Raw genomic sequence first — 15,590 nt, 5'->3', positions numbered from 1 at the left:
GTACCGAATGTGGTGCCAAGACCAACTCATATCTTACCTGCGCATAATCCATATCCTTCCATTCCCTGCATATCCATATGCTCATCCAAAAGTCATTTAAATGACACTATCATATCTGCCTCAACCACCACCTCTGGCAACAGGTTCCAGGCACTATTCTCTGTGTAAAAAAATATGCCCCGCATATCTCTTTTAAACATTGCCTCTTTCACCCTAAAATATGCCCTCCAGTATTTGAATTTTCCTGGGGAAAAGGTTCTGACTGCCAACCCTATCTATAGTTCTCATAATTTTATATACTTCAACCTGGTCTCCCCACAACCTCCGGCATTCCAGAAAAAACAATCCCAAGTCTGACCAGCTCATACCTCCTAATCCAGGCATAATTCTGGCAACCATCATTTTGGCAACACTTTCCAAAGCCTCCACTCCCTTCCTGTAAAGGGGCGACCAAAACTGCGTGCAATACTTCAAATGCGGCCTAACCAAGTCCTATAAAGTTCCTGACTTCCTGACTCTTACACTCAATGACCTGATTTATGAAAGCAGGCATACCATATGCCTTCTTTACCACTATTTATTTGTACGGGAATTATGGACTTGGACCACAAGCTTTCTCTGTTCATTTATGCTGTTAAGGGTCATGCCGCGAGTTATACATTTTCCCGTTACATTCGACCTCCCAAACTACAATACCCCACACTGGCTCAGATTAAACTCCATCTGCCATTTCTCTGCCCATTCCTGTAGCTGATCTATACTTGAACTGCCTTCTCACAAGGAAGCAGAGTATCCAATCACTATACCACAAAATACAAATGGTACTCTTCTTGGTATTCTTCAAATTACAGTCATTTTCACTGTCAGAAAACTAGCCATTCTTTTCACTCCCCCAAGTATTCTTCCATTTATTTATCTCATTCTTCTCTTCTCAATCCCAATTTAAAACTATCACAAAAAAAATTATCCATGACAGATTCAGTTGTATTTATCTGGATACCAATAAATTTTTGTTTTGTGTCCAAAATACAGACAAATATAATTTACTGTCCAATCTCATTCTTAAGGTATGGTTGCTTTTTTAAAAAAGTGAACGTTTCATTCAACTATAATAATGGTTCAAAGAGATATGTCGAAAAATGAAGTACACCCTCAAGCATGATTTTCAATGGGAGAGGATGGTGCATTCTTCTGTTTAAAATGTTTAATGGCAACAGCCTCTAAAAAGTAGGTTTGTTTGAATCCTGCTTGTCTTGATTTTCCCTGTAAAATTTTAGAAAGTTGTCCCTTCGAAATACGAGATCTTATCTGTGGAATCACCTATGGAAAACTTTTACGAGACAAAGAAATAAGACCAAAGGAAACAGTAAACTCCATAAAATATTTCACACTCAGCAAGCCAATATTTTTACTTCGCAATTTCACTTTTACATGAAACTTTTAACACCACCTTGAGAATCCATGTCCTTCTTATTGCCCGGTGTGGAATCGGCAGATGATGTTTTGGTTTGGGACCCTTCTTCAGACTGATCTGATACCAGCATGGTATTTTCTGGGCCAGTGGAAGAAGAATCTAAGAAATAATACCAACTCAGAAAATGGATGCTTAACACAGAGCTTCCATACTAAAGCAAGAGCAGTTGGATCAATATCCAGAGGAAATAGGAAGGCAGCAGTTTACAGTGGGTATTGACCCTCCTCCAACAGTAACAAAATTGTGATGGGGAAGTGTGAAGATGGAAATGTGATAGAATGCATTTTATCGGGATGTACCTCAGCTTGGTTTTGAGAACAGCACCATCCAAGATCGCAAGAAATTGTAGTGAATTGTGGACGCAGCCCAGACCATCTCACAAACCAACCCTTCCATTGAATTCATTTATACTGCATGCTGCCTCGGTAAGGCCAGCAGCATAATCAGGGATGAGTCGCATCCTGACCCCCTCACCCCGGATCCACCCATCAATCTCGGAGGCCCCCCACCAGGTCCTCCTTAGTTCTCGAAAACCTCCTGCCTGGTCCCTCCTTCGTTCTCGGAGTCCCCCTGCTGGGACCTCCCTTCGTTCTTAGCGGCCCCCTCCCAGGTAGCTCTAGGCGACACGGTTCCCCACCTCGTTCTCAGTGGTCCAACTCGCTCTCGATGGTCCACCTTGCTTGAGGGTCTATTCTCGGTCTCAGTGGCGCAGGTCCCAACGCCACCAGTGGCTCGAGGACGTGTTTGGGCTCCACGGTGAGCAAACCCGGCCGACCAGCAGGTCTTCCATCGTCAGTCTGTGGCAGGCGACCTAGGCGGTCCCCGTTCCACTATCTGTGGTGAGTGTGTCCTCATGTCGCGGTACGCAGGCCAGGCCTACCGGCCGGCTCCTCAGTCTTCTGTTCTGTGGCTGCTGGACGAGCCGAGCCGAGCCTGCTGGTGGGCTAGGCTTCTGCCTGCCAGGTCACTCCCGGCCCTGGGAACGAGCTGCCAGAGGAGGTAGTTGAAGCAGGTACTATCACAATATTTAAAAGGCATTTGGACAGGTACATGGATAGGAAAGGTTTAAACGATATGGACCAAACCCAGGCAGGTGGGAATAGTGTAGATGAGGCATCTCAGTCCCCATGGGCAAGTTGGGCCGAATGTCCCGTTTCGTTGCTGTATGACTCAATAACACAGGGGATGGGGAAGAAGCCATTTACAATACCACATGGGTCAAGAACCAGGGGATATAAGATTCAAAGTGATGGGGAAAATTCAAAAAGTGAGGCAAATCATTTTTTAACTTATGGAACGTTAAGATCTGAACCATGGGTTTACACGGGTGTTTGAAAGTGTTAATCAAGCCTTTGTAAAAAAAGAAACTCGATAGGTACATAAGGGAAATTAACTGACACAGCTTGAGAGAAAGATTAGAGGAAATGGGACCAAGTAAATTGGTCTAAAAGGAGCTAGCATAGACTCAAAGGACTTAAATACTTTCCATTTGTGCCATAAAGATTCTACACTTCTATCGGCTGAAGCGGGAAAGAGCTCAAGAAGCTACCAAGGTGCAGAAGCATAAAATGTAACAATTTTACACCGGTAAAAATCAGAAATGCTGGAAAGGATTTGAGTTTAATCAAGTGGCTCCAAGAATGGTGCAGAGGACAGGATGTAAAATCATGAGATACTTGCACCAGTACTTGGGGGAAAAACCCCCAACTATTCGTGGCTGGATACCTTTTAAACCAGAATACAAATCTGGTGTTTGGCAAATCAGATAACTAATGCTTTTAAATTAATGAAGGGTAGGGCGAGTTCTCGCAAGAGAAAAAAAAATGTCTCAGCAGTATGTAGAAAATTGAGTATTACTAAACAAAGTGTGACTATCAGCACAATGTTTAAAAACAGTACACTGATAAATAATGTCAATTCATAAAAATATGGTATGAAGTTAAAATTAACATTTAATCTGAATGTAAAATGGACTTGTACAGAAATAAATGAACTAATGCCAAACATAGAAACTAATGGGTTTACCTTATCAGCCTTAGCAGAGGCATGATTGCACAGTGACCAAGGATGAGAATAAAATATTCCAATTTTTACCATGATCTTGGTCAATGCTCCTGATCATTACTCATTTGCTTGCACCATCAAGAAATGCTTTAGAATTTAAAAGGTGTCTATTTTAAAAGGTGTTTTACATTCAACTTCTAGTTTCAAACAACAGAAATTTAATAAACACTGTTTTCTTTTGCACATGGTAAGATTGACCTTACATTATTTTTAATATACACCTCAAATTGCAAAAGATGCTAGAATATTGTTTTCTCATGTCCACAATTACTCAAATGAAGCAAACATTGAAGCTCCTATTGAGCAAATGCCCATAAATGAAGCACGACTGACAAAATATCCCAATTTGTGGTTGCAAATTAATCTGGTGCAATTTGACTTTTTTTTTCCACTTGGTATTACAACAAGATCACAAAATAAACAGATATGAAGTGACCATTTGCTCCAAATGAAGCTGTGAAAGTCCCTGCAAGCAGAACACACAGTCACCTCTTTCATAAATAATTAAGGCTTTTCATCTAAATGTGTGGTTGTTGGTCACCTGTGTTTCCATGCTGCACCTCTATGACTCTTTTGACAATTATTCTCAATCTCTTTTATTCATGTTTATTTTATAAGCTAATCAATGTTTGAAAAAATAAACAATTTCAGTTAATTAAAGCTTTCTTAAAAAATAATCCTTTGCCCTCGTGTATTTATCTTATTAGTCTCTAGTAGATTTTGACATTTATTTTCCTTAATATATTTTCTTCCTCACAAAATCCAAGATACTTGCAAATTGCTTCCTCTCTAGCATGGAAAGCCCATGCATTTTGTGCTTAAAGTAGTATTTTTTAATGCAACAGTAGCAAACTTTCAACAAACTTAGGAAGTTGACAGAACATGAAATAACAATGACTGTGCCTTATTTTTAAAAATGACTACACTGATGAGGCAGAACAGATTAAATGGCTTAAAAAAGTAGACTTTTAATACTACTCATAGTGGGAACATATCATTAATTTAGGTGCAATAATTACATAGGCAGCCTACATTACACCTGCATGGCATTTAAGATCATTCCAAAACAGCCTATTATCGACACACATACCTATCAGTATAATTTATTGCGTAACTGGTCCTTAGTCATGGAAAATACCAAACAATTGTTCATCAACACTGAGTTGTCAGCTTTGTTACATAACATCTCATTTAAAATTTGTCGCTACAAAACACATTCTTTAAAATCATTTATTCGTTTCAGTTTCATTTTACAAAAGTTGATTACACAGCCACACATAAAAGCAATTCTCTTGAAATTGTGTAAAAGCTCAAAAGATCAACTGGCTCCTGATCCAGAAGTATTAATTATTACAATTTAGCAATCTACAAATTATTCTACCTAGTTAAACATTGAATTTCAATTTTCATTCAAAAGTGTGAACAAGGTTGACCCAAAGCCTTACAACCACATAGTCTTTGGCATACAAATATATTCATCCCTGCAAACCTAATCACCAGCCATATGTTAATTATAAAAATAAATATTAGACCTTTGCTTTAGCGAGATTGCTTTTATATTCTCATTACTTGGCATTGTGCTTTTTAACTTGCCATCAATGGCAAGCCAGTGAGAATGTCATATTACCACGTTCACATTTAAAACTTACAACATGAAGTCCTGCTCCCAGCATGGCTGGCTGCCCCGCACTGCTATGGTCGTACTCTTGACATTTTGAACTTTTAAAGTCACATAGGTATTATATCTTTCTGTAAAAGATAAATTGATTTATGTCAGTAAACATTGATTAAACTGAACATCCTGGACATCCATTATAGACACTGGCCTTTCTCTAGGCTGTGACATGGCAAGGGGGACTATGGCATTCCAAAGGGAGAAGAATTAGGTGAAGGCATTTAAACTACAGTGCTATTAAAAAAAGCAAATTTTCTTCTAAAAAAAGTGGATATGAAATGAGTCAGCAATCAACATACAATCTCCAATACAATTAGACAGCAAGGCTTTATTCTGGTTGGAGGTCTGTTAGCAATACCACAGGATATAAAGTGAAAGGCCTCTTGATTGGTGTACGATGGGATAGGAGGAAGGGTTTCATGAGACGTGGGTTGTGGAAAACTTTCTTTAAAATGTATTTTACAGGTATAGTGAAACAGCCGGAAAATACAAATGATCATAACTTTATTTTCTTAACAGGCCTGTCTATAAATACACAGGTAAAATCGGTCTCCTTTTATGATCACCGATCCCCTGACAGAAAGCCTACAGGCCACTCCCAGTAACAAACAAATTCCACTTTTTTAAAAAAAAACATTCCTAAGACAATTTTGTCCATATGTCCGAAAATTCACAAAAATGACATATAGTGACCATATCTCCACAGTCATGAATGTCATCTAAAGCTCATAAATTTACTTAATGAACACTTATTCTGCTATTTATAGGAATGTATGTACGTATGTTAGGCGTTTGAAAGTAATAATATTGTGAGTAGGAGTGTCCACAAATCAGGTGTTGGTAACCCAGGGATAGTCCCTTCCATGAAAATTAATTTAATAGTTATTATGTCATCCATATCCAGGTAGTAACAGTTTACAACAGAATCAATTTTGGAACTAAATGTTTGTGCTTACAGAAGAAATGAGGGTGGGATGAGGAGAGGAGCTGGTAATAAGAGTATTTTCTTAACAGAATAGTTATTCTGTGCTATATGCCGGTCGGTGCCAATGAGGTGAACTATTTACAAAATGAAATTTGGTAATGGCATTTTCCAAAAGTATCTGATTAATATTTCTATGGTAGCCGAGAAAAACTGTATCCAATTGTCAGAATACTTCAGTTTTGACATTACAAAATATTGTAAAGATGGATGCTTGCATCTCCTCAGCAAAACAGTTAATGGAATAAAAATTTACCTTGTGGACCATCAAGCTTTGCTTTCTTAACTGAAAAAGAAAAATGGAATAACATTTAGAATATTTTTTTACTTCATTCACTGTACTAAAACAAATAATTCTGGGATCATGCACTCACAGGAAGTTAGAGCAGAAATTACATGACCTGTTCATCAGGAGTGCAAGCATTGTTAGAGAATCACAAGAATATCCAGGATAGTAATTTTATTAAAACCATGCTTAACTCTTAACCAAATGGCCATGTGTTCAAAGTTTCAGGTAAATACTGTGAGATCATAAATCTAAGCTGACACTCTGTGTGGTACAGTGGTATTGCTGTAAAGTCAGATAAGACAATGAAACAAGTTGTTACAGCCAGATGTTCGACGATCCCAATGCAAAATTTCAAAGAGGAGTAATCCCGAGCACCTTGACCTCAATCAATATCTCAAATATTAACTGATCATTACCACATTTAGAGCTTGCTATGCACAAATTGTTTGCTACACTTCCTACCTAACAACAGCGACAACACATCAAAACGGCACCTCGTAGGGCTGCAAAATACTTTGGGACATCTGAACATTACTATGTGAATGCAAGCCCTTCTTTAAAAAAACTACAATCGCTGCAGATTTTGATTATTGAGTACACCACCTGTGTAGCAGAGCAGGATATTAAACACTGTCCTTAAATATAGAACACAAACTAGCACATGCATATTTCCAGCCTAATTTAGGTCCCCTGTCACTTTATTTCAGAATGCCAAATGCAGTGTTGGCAGGTCTAGGCTAAATTTTTCTGCATGATATTAAAAAACTGCATAAATTTTGAATGTCACAAATACTTCTCACGCATGCTCTTACATGGGGCAAAAATAACTTGACCAATAATTTCATAACTTTATTATACCATTACTATTTGTTTCATAACAGTTCAAGCTGTGCATGCCAAATACCATTAAGTATGATGATAGCATCTGCTTGTATTATTCAAGTAGTAAAAATAGACTTTTTGTTGAAATAATCAATATTAATTTACTATTAACTACGTTGAGATGCCAAAACCTAAACTGGATTTGACTGTTTTCGTGTTCTTGTTCTATGCCTGTATGAAACTTTGCAAGTCTTCAAGGTACACCAGAAATCTTTATTACAGTAACTCAAAGCTGGCAACAAGACAACTAAAATGGCTGCAACTACACAATTTGACTGCACACTCCATACTGTGTACAGCCAAAATAACTATGTACAAAAATCTCCCTTTGTCCTGTGCAGCGCCACCTGCTGCACGGGAGGAGCAACGTGTCCTCCCAACCCTCAGAGTCCACCAAACATCACACTCCCCCTTTCCAGTTTGAACGTCTTTATTCCTCAATGAGTCACCTTGGGGGAATACCACGATTGCAACGTGTTGATCGACGAGGGACCACAGGCAGATCGGCAGGGAGTTCATCTGGTGGAACTTCGTCAAGCCAGGGGAGGGGCAAATCAGGCACTCCAGTGTCCACACGATTGGGCACTGGGGTGTCCGGCTGCTTGGTTCTGGCCAGGCCCTGCGCAGTCTTCGCTGGAGGAACACGGCTTTTTAATTGATCATCATGCCGTCGGCACTGTCCTTCTTGTCCTTGGACGGTGTACATTTTGGTTCCAATGTGAGCCATGATCTTGCCAGCGCACCATTTGTTTCGCTTGGTCGTATAATTGCGGTAATATACGTAGTCGCCAATGTCGAATTTGGACTTGTTCGACTTCGTTGGCTGAGTGTGCGCCGTGTTAGAGTTACGGGTCGGGTTCAAAACTAATAGGGGAGAGCGCACTTGATGTCCGAGCATCATCTCCGCTGGAGTTCGACCGGTAGTGCAGTTTGGAACGGTTCAATACTGCTGTAAGAATTTGCGCAATGCCAATTGTTTTGATTTCTTTTCAATTTCTACAGCACATTTCATGGCTTGCTTGAAAATGCCGACAAGCCGCTCTGCCTCACCATTTGAGGGTGGATGAAAAGGTACTGATGTCAGATGCACGATTGAGTGATGTTTGCACCAGTCACTGAACATTTGCGAGGCAAATTGGGGTCCATTGTCGCTTACAATTGTTAAGGGCAATCCCCAAATGGCGAACAAATCGTCAAGCACAGAAGTGGTTGTTTCGGTGGTTGGATATTTATTGATATGGATAACATGTGGCCATTTTGAATGGGCGTCCATGATGACCAGCCACATGTCCTCCAGGAACGGTCGGGCAAAATCTATGTGGATTCGCTGCCGTGGTTGGTCGGGGACAGGCCATAGGGAGGTCTTTTCCGGCGGATTCGGCGCTGTTTCAGCACATGGTGTGCAGTCCTTGCAGTGGTCGGCTATATCAGCCTCGATATTCGGCCACCACACATGCATGCGGGCGAGCGCCTTCATTCGCACAATTCCAATGTGTGTCCTGTGCAACATTTTCAGAATTGGCAATCGCAGTTCCGTCGGAATGATGACTCAACAGTCGCGGAGTAGAATACCTCCCCATGGCCTGTCCCCGACCAACCATGGCAGCAAATCCACATAGATTTTGCCGGACCGTTCCTGGATAACATGTGGCCATTTCGAATGGGCATCCATGACGACGAGCCACATGTCCTCCAGGAACGGTCCGGCAAACTCTATGTGGATTCGCTGCCATGGTTGGTCGGGGACAGGCCAAGAGGAGGTAACGGGTCCTCCCAACCCACACAGTCCACCAAACATCACAATTGTTTGGGTTAAGCTCTTTAGAACCGCATGGTGCTGCAGAAGTTAGTACTGTGGCCTCAGAGCTGCAGGAACCCCAATCCAATCCATTTCTCAAGTGCTTTCTGTGGAGTTTGCATGCTCTCTTCCATGTGCTCTCCTCTCACATTACAAAAACGTGTTAGTAGTTTAATTGACTAATGTTAATTGCCCCTAGTGTTGAGGAATGGCAAAAGGAATTGATGGGCATTTGATGGGTATGTGCGAGAATAAAATGCAGAAGCGTGGAGAATTGAGAAGAGCAATAGGATTAATGGGATGGTACTACAGAATGCTGCATAGGTCCAATGGGCCAAATGGTGATCTCCAGGGTTGTTAAATTATGTATGATTGAAAAATTCAAACATCAGGTAACCATATATTCTCAACTCTGTATCTTCTCCTTTGCACTATCTATTGTACTCGAGTTTGAACTGATTGTATCCATGCATGGTATATGCGATCTGTTTGGATAGCAAAACATAGCTTGTCACTGTACTTGTACATGTGACAAAATAAATCTAAACCTAAACCAACGTTGGGTAATATTCAGAATTGTTTTCCATTTTTCACATTCGGCAGTACATGATTTCATTAAAGATACAGAACAATGAAATCAACCAATAATTATAATTCTAAATATAAACTTATATAAGTGCCAGAGTAATATAAATAAAGTGGGGGTTTTTATTCATACTCAAGTATCCGGATAAGTTATGCTTCTCCAGAAACAGATCATTACTGCCTCCTTCAGTGTAAATCTACATTTAAGATGATGTATGAATAAGTATGCCTCCATTTTTTGACTGAACAGCACATCCAAATGTCTTTACCAAATTGACACGTCAGCTGTCTGCCCCAAGGGTTTTAATTCAAAAGCTAGAGCTTGAGCCATAGTGACAGGAGCTCATGAAATCCCAATATACAAAGACTCTTCCGAACAAACTTCCATGTGAATTAGCTCATCCCACTGCACACTTTTAGTTATGCCTCATCAATTCAGGGAAGAAGTACTGTAAAAATGTTTTTTAATCATTTAGCTAAACATGTCTAATTTACAATCACAGATTTTGATAACTTCCAAAATATTTACAGTAACTTTATAATTGATTAGAATACACTGATTTAGAAAGAATTATGTGTCAACCGGGTACAAAATGGTGAGAAAATATGGAGACGAATTGCTAATTAAATATTGAATTGCTATCTATGAATGCTATATGTGCAGTGCCGTCCGTAATGTTTGGGACAAAGACCCATCATTTATTTATTTGCCTCTGTACTCCACAATTTGAGATTTGTAATAGAAAAAAATCACATGTGGTTAAAGTGCATATTGTCAGATTTTATTAAAGGGTATTTTTATACATTTTGGTTTCACCATGTGGAAATTACAGCAGTGTTTATACAGTCCCCCCCATTTCAGGGCACCATAACGTTTGGGACACATGGTTTCACAGGCGTTTGTAATTGCTCAGGTGTGTTTAAATGCCTCCTTAATGCAGGTATAAGAGAGCTCTCAGCACCTAGTCTTTCCTCCATTCTTTCCATCACCTTTGGAAACTTTGATTGCTGTTTATCAACACGAGGACCAAAGTTGTGCTAATGAAAGTCAAAGAAGCCATTATGAGACTGAGAAACAAGAATAAAACTGTAAAGAAAAAAGAATAAGACATGGCTTACCAAAATCAACTGTTTGGAACATCATTAAGAGGAAAGAGAGCACTAGTGAGCTTACTAATCGCAAAGGGACTGGCAGGCCAAGGAAGACCTCCACAGAAGATGACAGAAGAATTGTCTCTATAATAAAGAAAAACCTCCAAACACCTATCCGACAGATCAGAAACACTCTTCAGGAGTCAGGTGTGGATTTGTCAATGACCACTGTCCATCGAAGACTTCATGAACAGAAATACAGAGGCTACGCTGCAAGATGCAAGCCATTGGTTAGCCGCAAAAATAGGATGGTCACATTACAGTTTGCCAAGAAGTACTTAAAAGAGCAACCACAGTTCTGGAAAATGGTCTTGTGGACAGATGAGATGAAGATTAACTTATATTAGAGTGATGGCAAGAGCAAAGTATGGAGGAGAGAAGGAACTGCCCAAGATCCAAAGCATACCACCTCATCTGTGAAACATGATGGTGGGGGTGTTATTGCCTGGGCATGTATGGCTGCTGAAGGTACTGGTTCACTTATCTTCATTGATGATACAACTGCTGATGGTAGTAGCGTAATGAATTCTGAAGTGTACAGACACATCCTATCTGCTCAAGTTCAAACAAATACCTCAAAATGCATTGGCCGGCAGTTCATTCTACAGCAAGAAAATGATCCCAAACATACAGCTATAGCAACAAAGGAGTTTTTCAAAGTTAAAAAATGATCAATTCTTGAGTGGCCAAGTCAACCACCCGATCTGAACCCAATTGAGCATGCCTTTTATATGCCGAAGAGAAAACTGAAGGGGACTAGCCCCCAAAACAAGCATAGGCTAAAGATGGCTGCAATACAAGCCTGGCAGAGCATCACCAGAGAAGACACCCAGCAACTGGTGATATCCATGAATCGCAGACTTCAAGCAGTAATTGCATGCAAAGGATATGCAACAAAATACTAAACATGACTACTTTCATTTACATGACATTGCTGTGTCCCAAACATTATGGTGCCCTGAAATGTGGAGGACTATGTATAAACCCTGCTGTAATTTCTACATGGTGAAACCAAAATGTATAAAAATGGTCTTTATTAAAATCTGACAATGTGCAATTTAACCACATGAGATTTTTTTCTATTACAAATCTCAAATTGTGGAGTACAGAGGCAAATAAATAAATGATGGATCTTTATCCCAAACATTATGGAGGGCACTGCATCACAAACAGCAGAGGTCCCAGTACAGATTCTGTGGAACTCCACTGGTCACAGAGCTCCGGCCAAAATATCTACCTTCCACCACAACCTTCTGTCTTCTATGAATAAGGTTCATAGTTCTGAATCCATACGACAAGATCACCATGAATCCCATACATCTTCAGGATCAGCCTATCATGAGGGACCTTATCAAAAGCCTTACTAAAATACATGTATACAACATCCACCCCCCTACCTTCATCAATCTCCTTTGTCACCTCCTCTGTCACCTCCTCAAAAAAAATCAATCAAGTTAATGAGATGCAACCTGCCACGTGTGCTGACTATCCCTAATTAGCCCATTCTCTTCCAAATGAGAGTAAATCCTATCTCAAAGAATTCTCTCCAATAGTTTCCCTACCATTGATGAGAGGCTCACTGGGCTATATTTCCCTGGATTCTCTCTACCTCCCTTCTTAAACAAAGGAACAACATTGGTCACTCTTCAGTCCTTCGTGACCTCGCCTATGGTTAGAGAAGAAACAAAGGTCCCATCAGGCACTAGGGAGTTATCCACCTTAAAGTTCTTCAAGAAACTCAGCTGACATCACCAAATGTGGAGGAGTTGAAAACAGTGTGGAATGTAGTCAGAAGATATAGCGGGATATAGATCAACTACAGAACTAGGTGGAGACAGGGCAGATGAAGTTTAACCCAAGCAAGTATGAGGTGTTGCACTGAGGTTGAATGTAAGTAGGGCGTTTACAGTTAATGGCAAGACCCTTAACAGCATTGATGTGCATTGGATTTCAAGTTCATAGCTCACTGGAGGTGGCAGCACGTAGATTGGGTGGTTAAGAAGACATATGGTATGTTTGCCTTCATTGCTGGGGGGATTGAATACAAGAATCAGGAAGTCATAATGCAGCTCTATTGGATTTTGATTAGTCCGCAGTTGGAGTATTGCATGCGGTTCTCATCACCCCATTACTGGGAAGATATGGAGGTTTTAGGGAAGGTCCAGAGGAGGTTTACCAGAATGCCGCCTGGATTAGTGGGTTTTAACTACAGGGAGAGGTTAGATAGACTTGGATTGTTTTTTTCTGGAACATTGGAGATTGAGGGGAGACTTGATAGAAGTATATAAAATTATGAGACGCCTGGAAAGTGTAGACAGTCAGTTATTTTTCTCCAGAGTGAAAATATCTAACACTGGAGGGCATAGCTATAAGGTGAGAGGGGGAAATGTTCAATGGAAATGTGCGGGGCAAGTTTTTGTTTTACACAGAGTTTGGTGGGGGTCTGGAATGTACTGCCAAATGTGGTGGTGGAGACAGATACGATAGTGGCGTTTAAGAGACTTTTGGATAGAAACATGGAAGTGCAGGGAACAGAGGAATATAGATCAAGTACAGGCACTTGAGATCAGTTTAACTTGGCATCTTGTTCACCACAAAAATTGTGGGCCGAAGGGCCCGTTCCAGTCTGGTACTTTTCTATGCTCTATATTCTAAATAACCAAAAAGGATGACGAGGGCAAACCCATAAACGTTGTCTGTATGGACTTCAGCAAGGCATTTGATAAGGGTGTACATGGTTGGCTGCTCTGGAAGGTTAAATTGCATGGAAACCAGCAAGAGCTAACAGAATGGATAAAGAATTGGTTTCATGGAAGGAAGCAGATGGTAATGGTGGAAGGTTGTTTTTCGGACTGAAGGACTGTGACTAATGGTGTGCATCAGGGATCGGTGCTGGGCCCATGGTTGTTTGTGGTTTTATATCAATGATTTTGATGAGAATGTTGTATTGTAAAGTATTGTATTGCAAAGATGGTTATCAAAAATTACACCAGGATCTTGATCAGTTGTGCAAGTGGACTGAAGAATTGTTAATAGAGTTTAATGCAGTTAAGTTTGAGGTGTTGCATTGTGGGAAGTCAAATCAGAGCAGGACCTTCACAGTGAATGGAGGGGCCCTGCCTAGTGTTCTAGAAGGTTCGACAGAATGGTCCCGACCCAAAACATCACCTATCCATGTTCTCCAGGAATGCTGCCTGACCCGCTGAGTTACTCTGACATTTTGCATCTTTCCTTGATGAATCAGCATCTGCAGTTCTTTGTTTGGGATATAATTCTATAACGTTTTTACTTTGAATCATATGTTAGCATGTTTAGTGAGATGGGAGAGGATGAATCCTAATACAAGGGAGGCACGGTGGAGAAGCGATAAAGCCACTGTCTTACAACGCCACAGAACGGGTTTGATCCTGACTACGAGTGCATGTCTGTACGGAGTTTGTACATTCTCTCCGTGACCTGCGTGGGTTTTCTCCGAGATCTTCGGTTTTCTACCCCACTCCAAAGACGTACAGGTTTGTAGGTTGATTGGCTTGGTATAAATGTAAAATTGTCCCTAGTGTTAAAGTGCGGGGAGCGCTGGTCAGTGTGGATTGGGTGGGCCGAAGAGCCTGTTTCCACGCTGTATTTCTAAACAAAAAAACATCTAAAACTAAACGTTAAAAGGAGGGAGTGCTTTTACGATATCCTTGATGACATGGATAAAACCAAACTTTTTAAAAAATCAGTTAAAAAGTTAACAAAACCAAATTTTTCTACTGTAAAATTTCTCTGGAGAAGCATGTCTCAGTGCTATCCCGTCATCCCACTCCCAGGTATGTATGCATTAGTGGGTGAAAGTGTGAGTCAACACACATTTGTGTATACCTACACATTTGTGTTACCGATTAATTACAGGATACATATTTTGAAACTTATCAAGTTATGCAAGCCAGAGGAAACCCACTGAAATTAGTGATTTATTGCAATAAGGTGGGTACATTTGAGCAAGATTATTTATTCAAATCCATAGACATAAAAAAGTCATTTAAAATAATTTCATATGTGGACGCTAAAATGGAATATATAATATTTGGAGGTGGTGTGTAAATGTTAATCTGTCACAATACATAGTTTTAATTAAATGGGAAAGGGCTCTCTGTACAATCATTCATTTCATATTTATATACAAGCCTTCTTTCAAAATTAAATGTCTCAAAATTCAAACCTGCTGTGCATTCAACTTCTGAAAAGATTAACCATAAACTTAATTTTCACTCCTCCTCCCCCATTATTATTCAAGCAAATCAAAATGATAGCAAGTCAGGTTTCATTTAAGTATTTATCCCAAAGCTTTATTCTAAACAACATTCCTTCTTCGTGAACATCAACTGATCTGGGAATTGCAGCCTAAAGCCTATCCTGCATAAAACAAATTATTTGGCCCAATTACATGCCACATCTAAAAACAAATCCCATTCATCTAAGCCCCATCACAAATTCCTCCTATTTTTGTCACCCCAATATGTTTCTCTATCTTTTCCTTGCACAAATTGGTGTTATTTGCAAAGCTACTAATTATAGTGTAAGTTTCACATCTGGGTTAAGTAATTTCTCCAAATTTTAGTGACCATCTTTAATCATTTTTTTAAAATCTCAAATCGATTAACAGGCTGAATGCCAATGATTTAAGTACCTGTATTACTGAAAGTA

At 39.9% G+C, this 15,590-nt stretch overlaps 1 protein-coding gene across 10 annotated transcripts in view; it reads right to left on the bottom strand.

The window, feature by feature from the left end:
- The window catches only part of LOC144607377 (protein unc-13 homolog A-like), a 184,408-nt gene that overhangs the window by 149,990 nt on the left and 18,828 nt on the right, over positions 1-15,590 (bottom strand). For all 10 annotated transcript variants that reach the window (XM_078424171.1, XM_078424174.1, XM_078424170.1 and 7 more), the window contains exons 2-3: positions 6,452-6,481; positions 5,188-5,287 (exon numbers count right to left, since the gene is read on the bottom strand). In XM_078424171.1, the coding sequence (XP_078280297.1) occupies positions 5,188-5,287; positions 6,452-6,481 (130 nt within the window). The remainder of the gene's footprint in view (positions 1-5,187; positions 5,288-6,451; positions 6,482-15,590) is intronic.

This window comes from Rhinoraja longicauda, chromosome 28, assembly GCF_053455715.1.
Source record: "Rhinoraja longicauda isolate Sanriku21f chromosome 28, sRhiLon1.1, whole genome shotgun sequence".
Lineage (NCBI taxonomy): Eukaryota > Metazoa > Chordata > Chondrichthyes > Rajiformes > Arhynchobatidae > Rhinoraja > Rhinoraja longicauda.
This window is presented reverse-complemented; position numbering and strand designations above follow the sequence as displayed.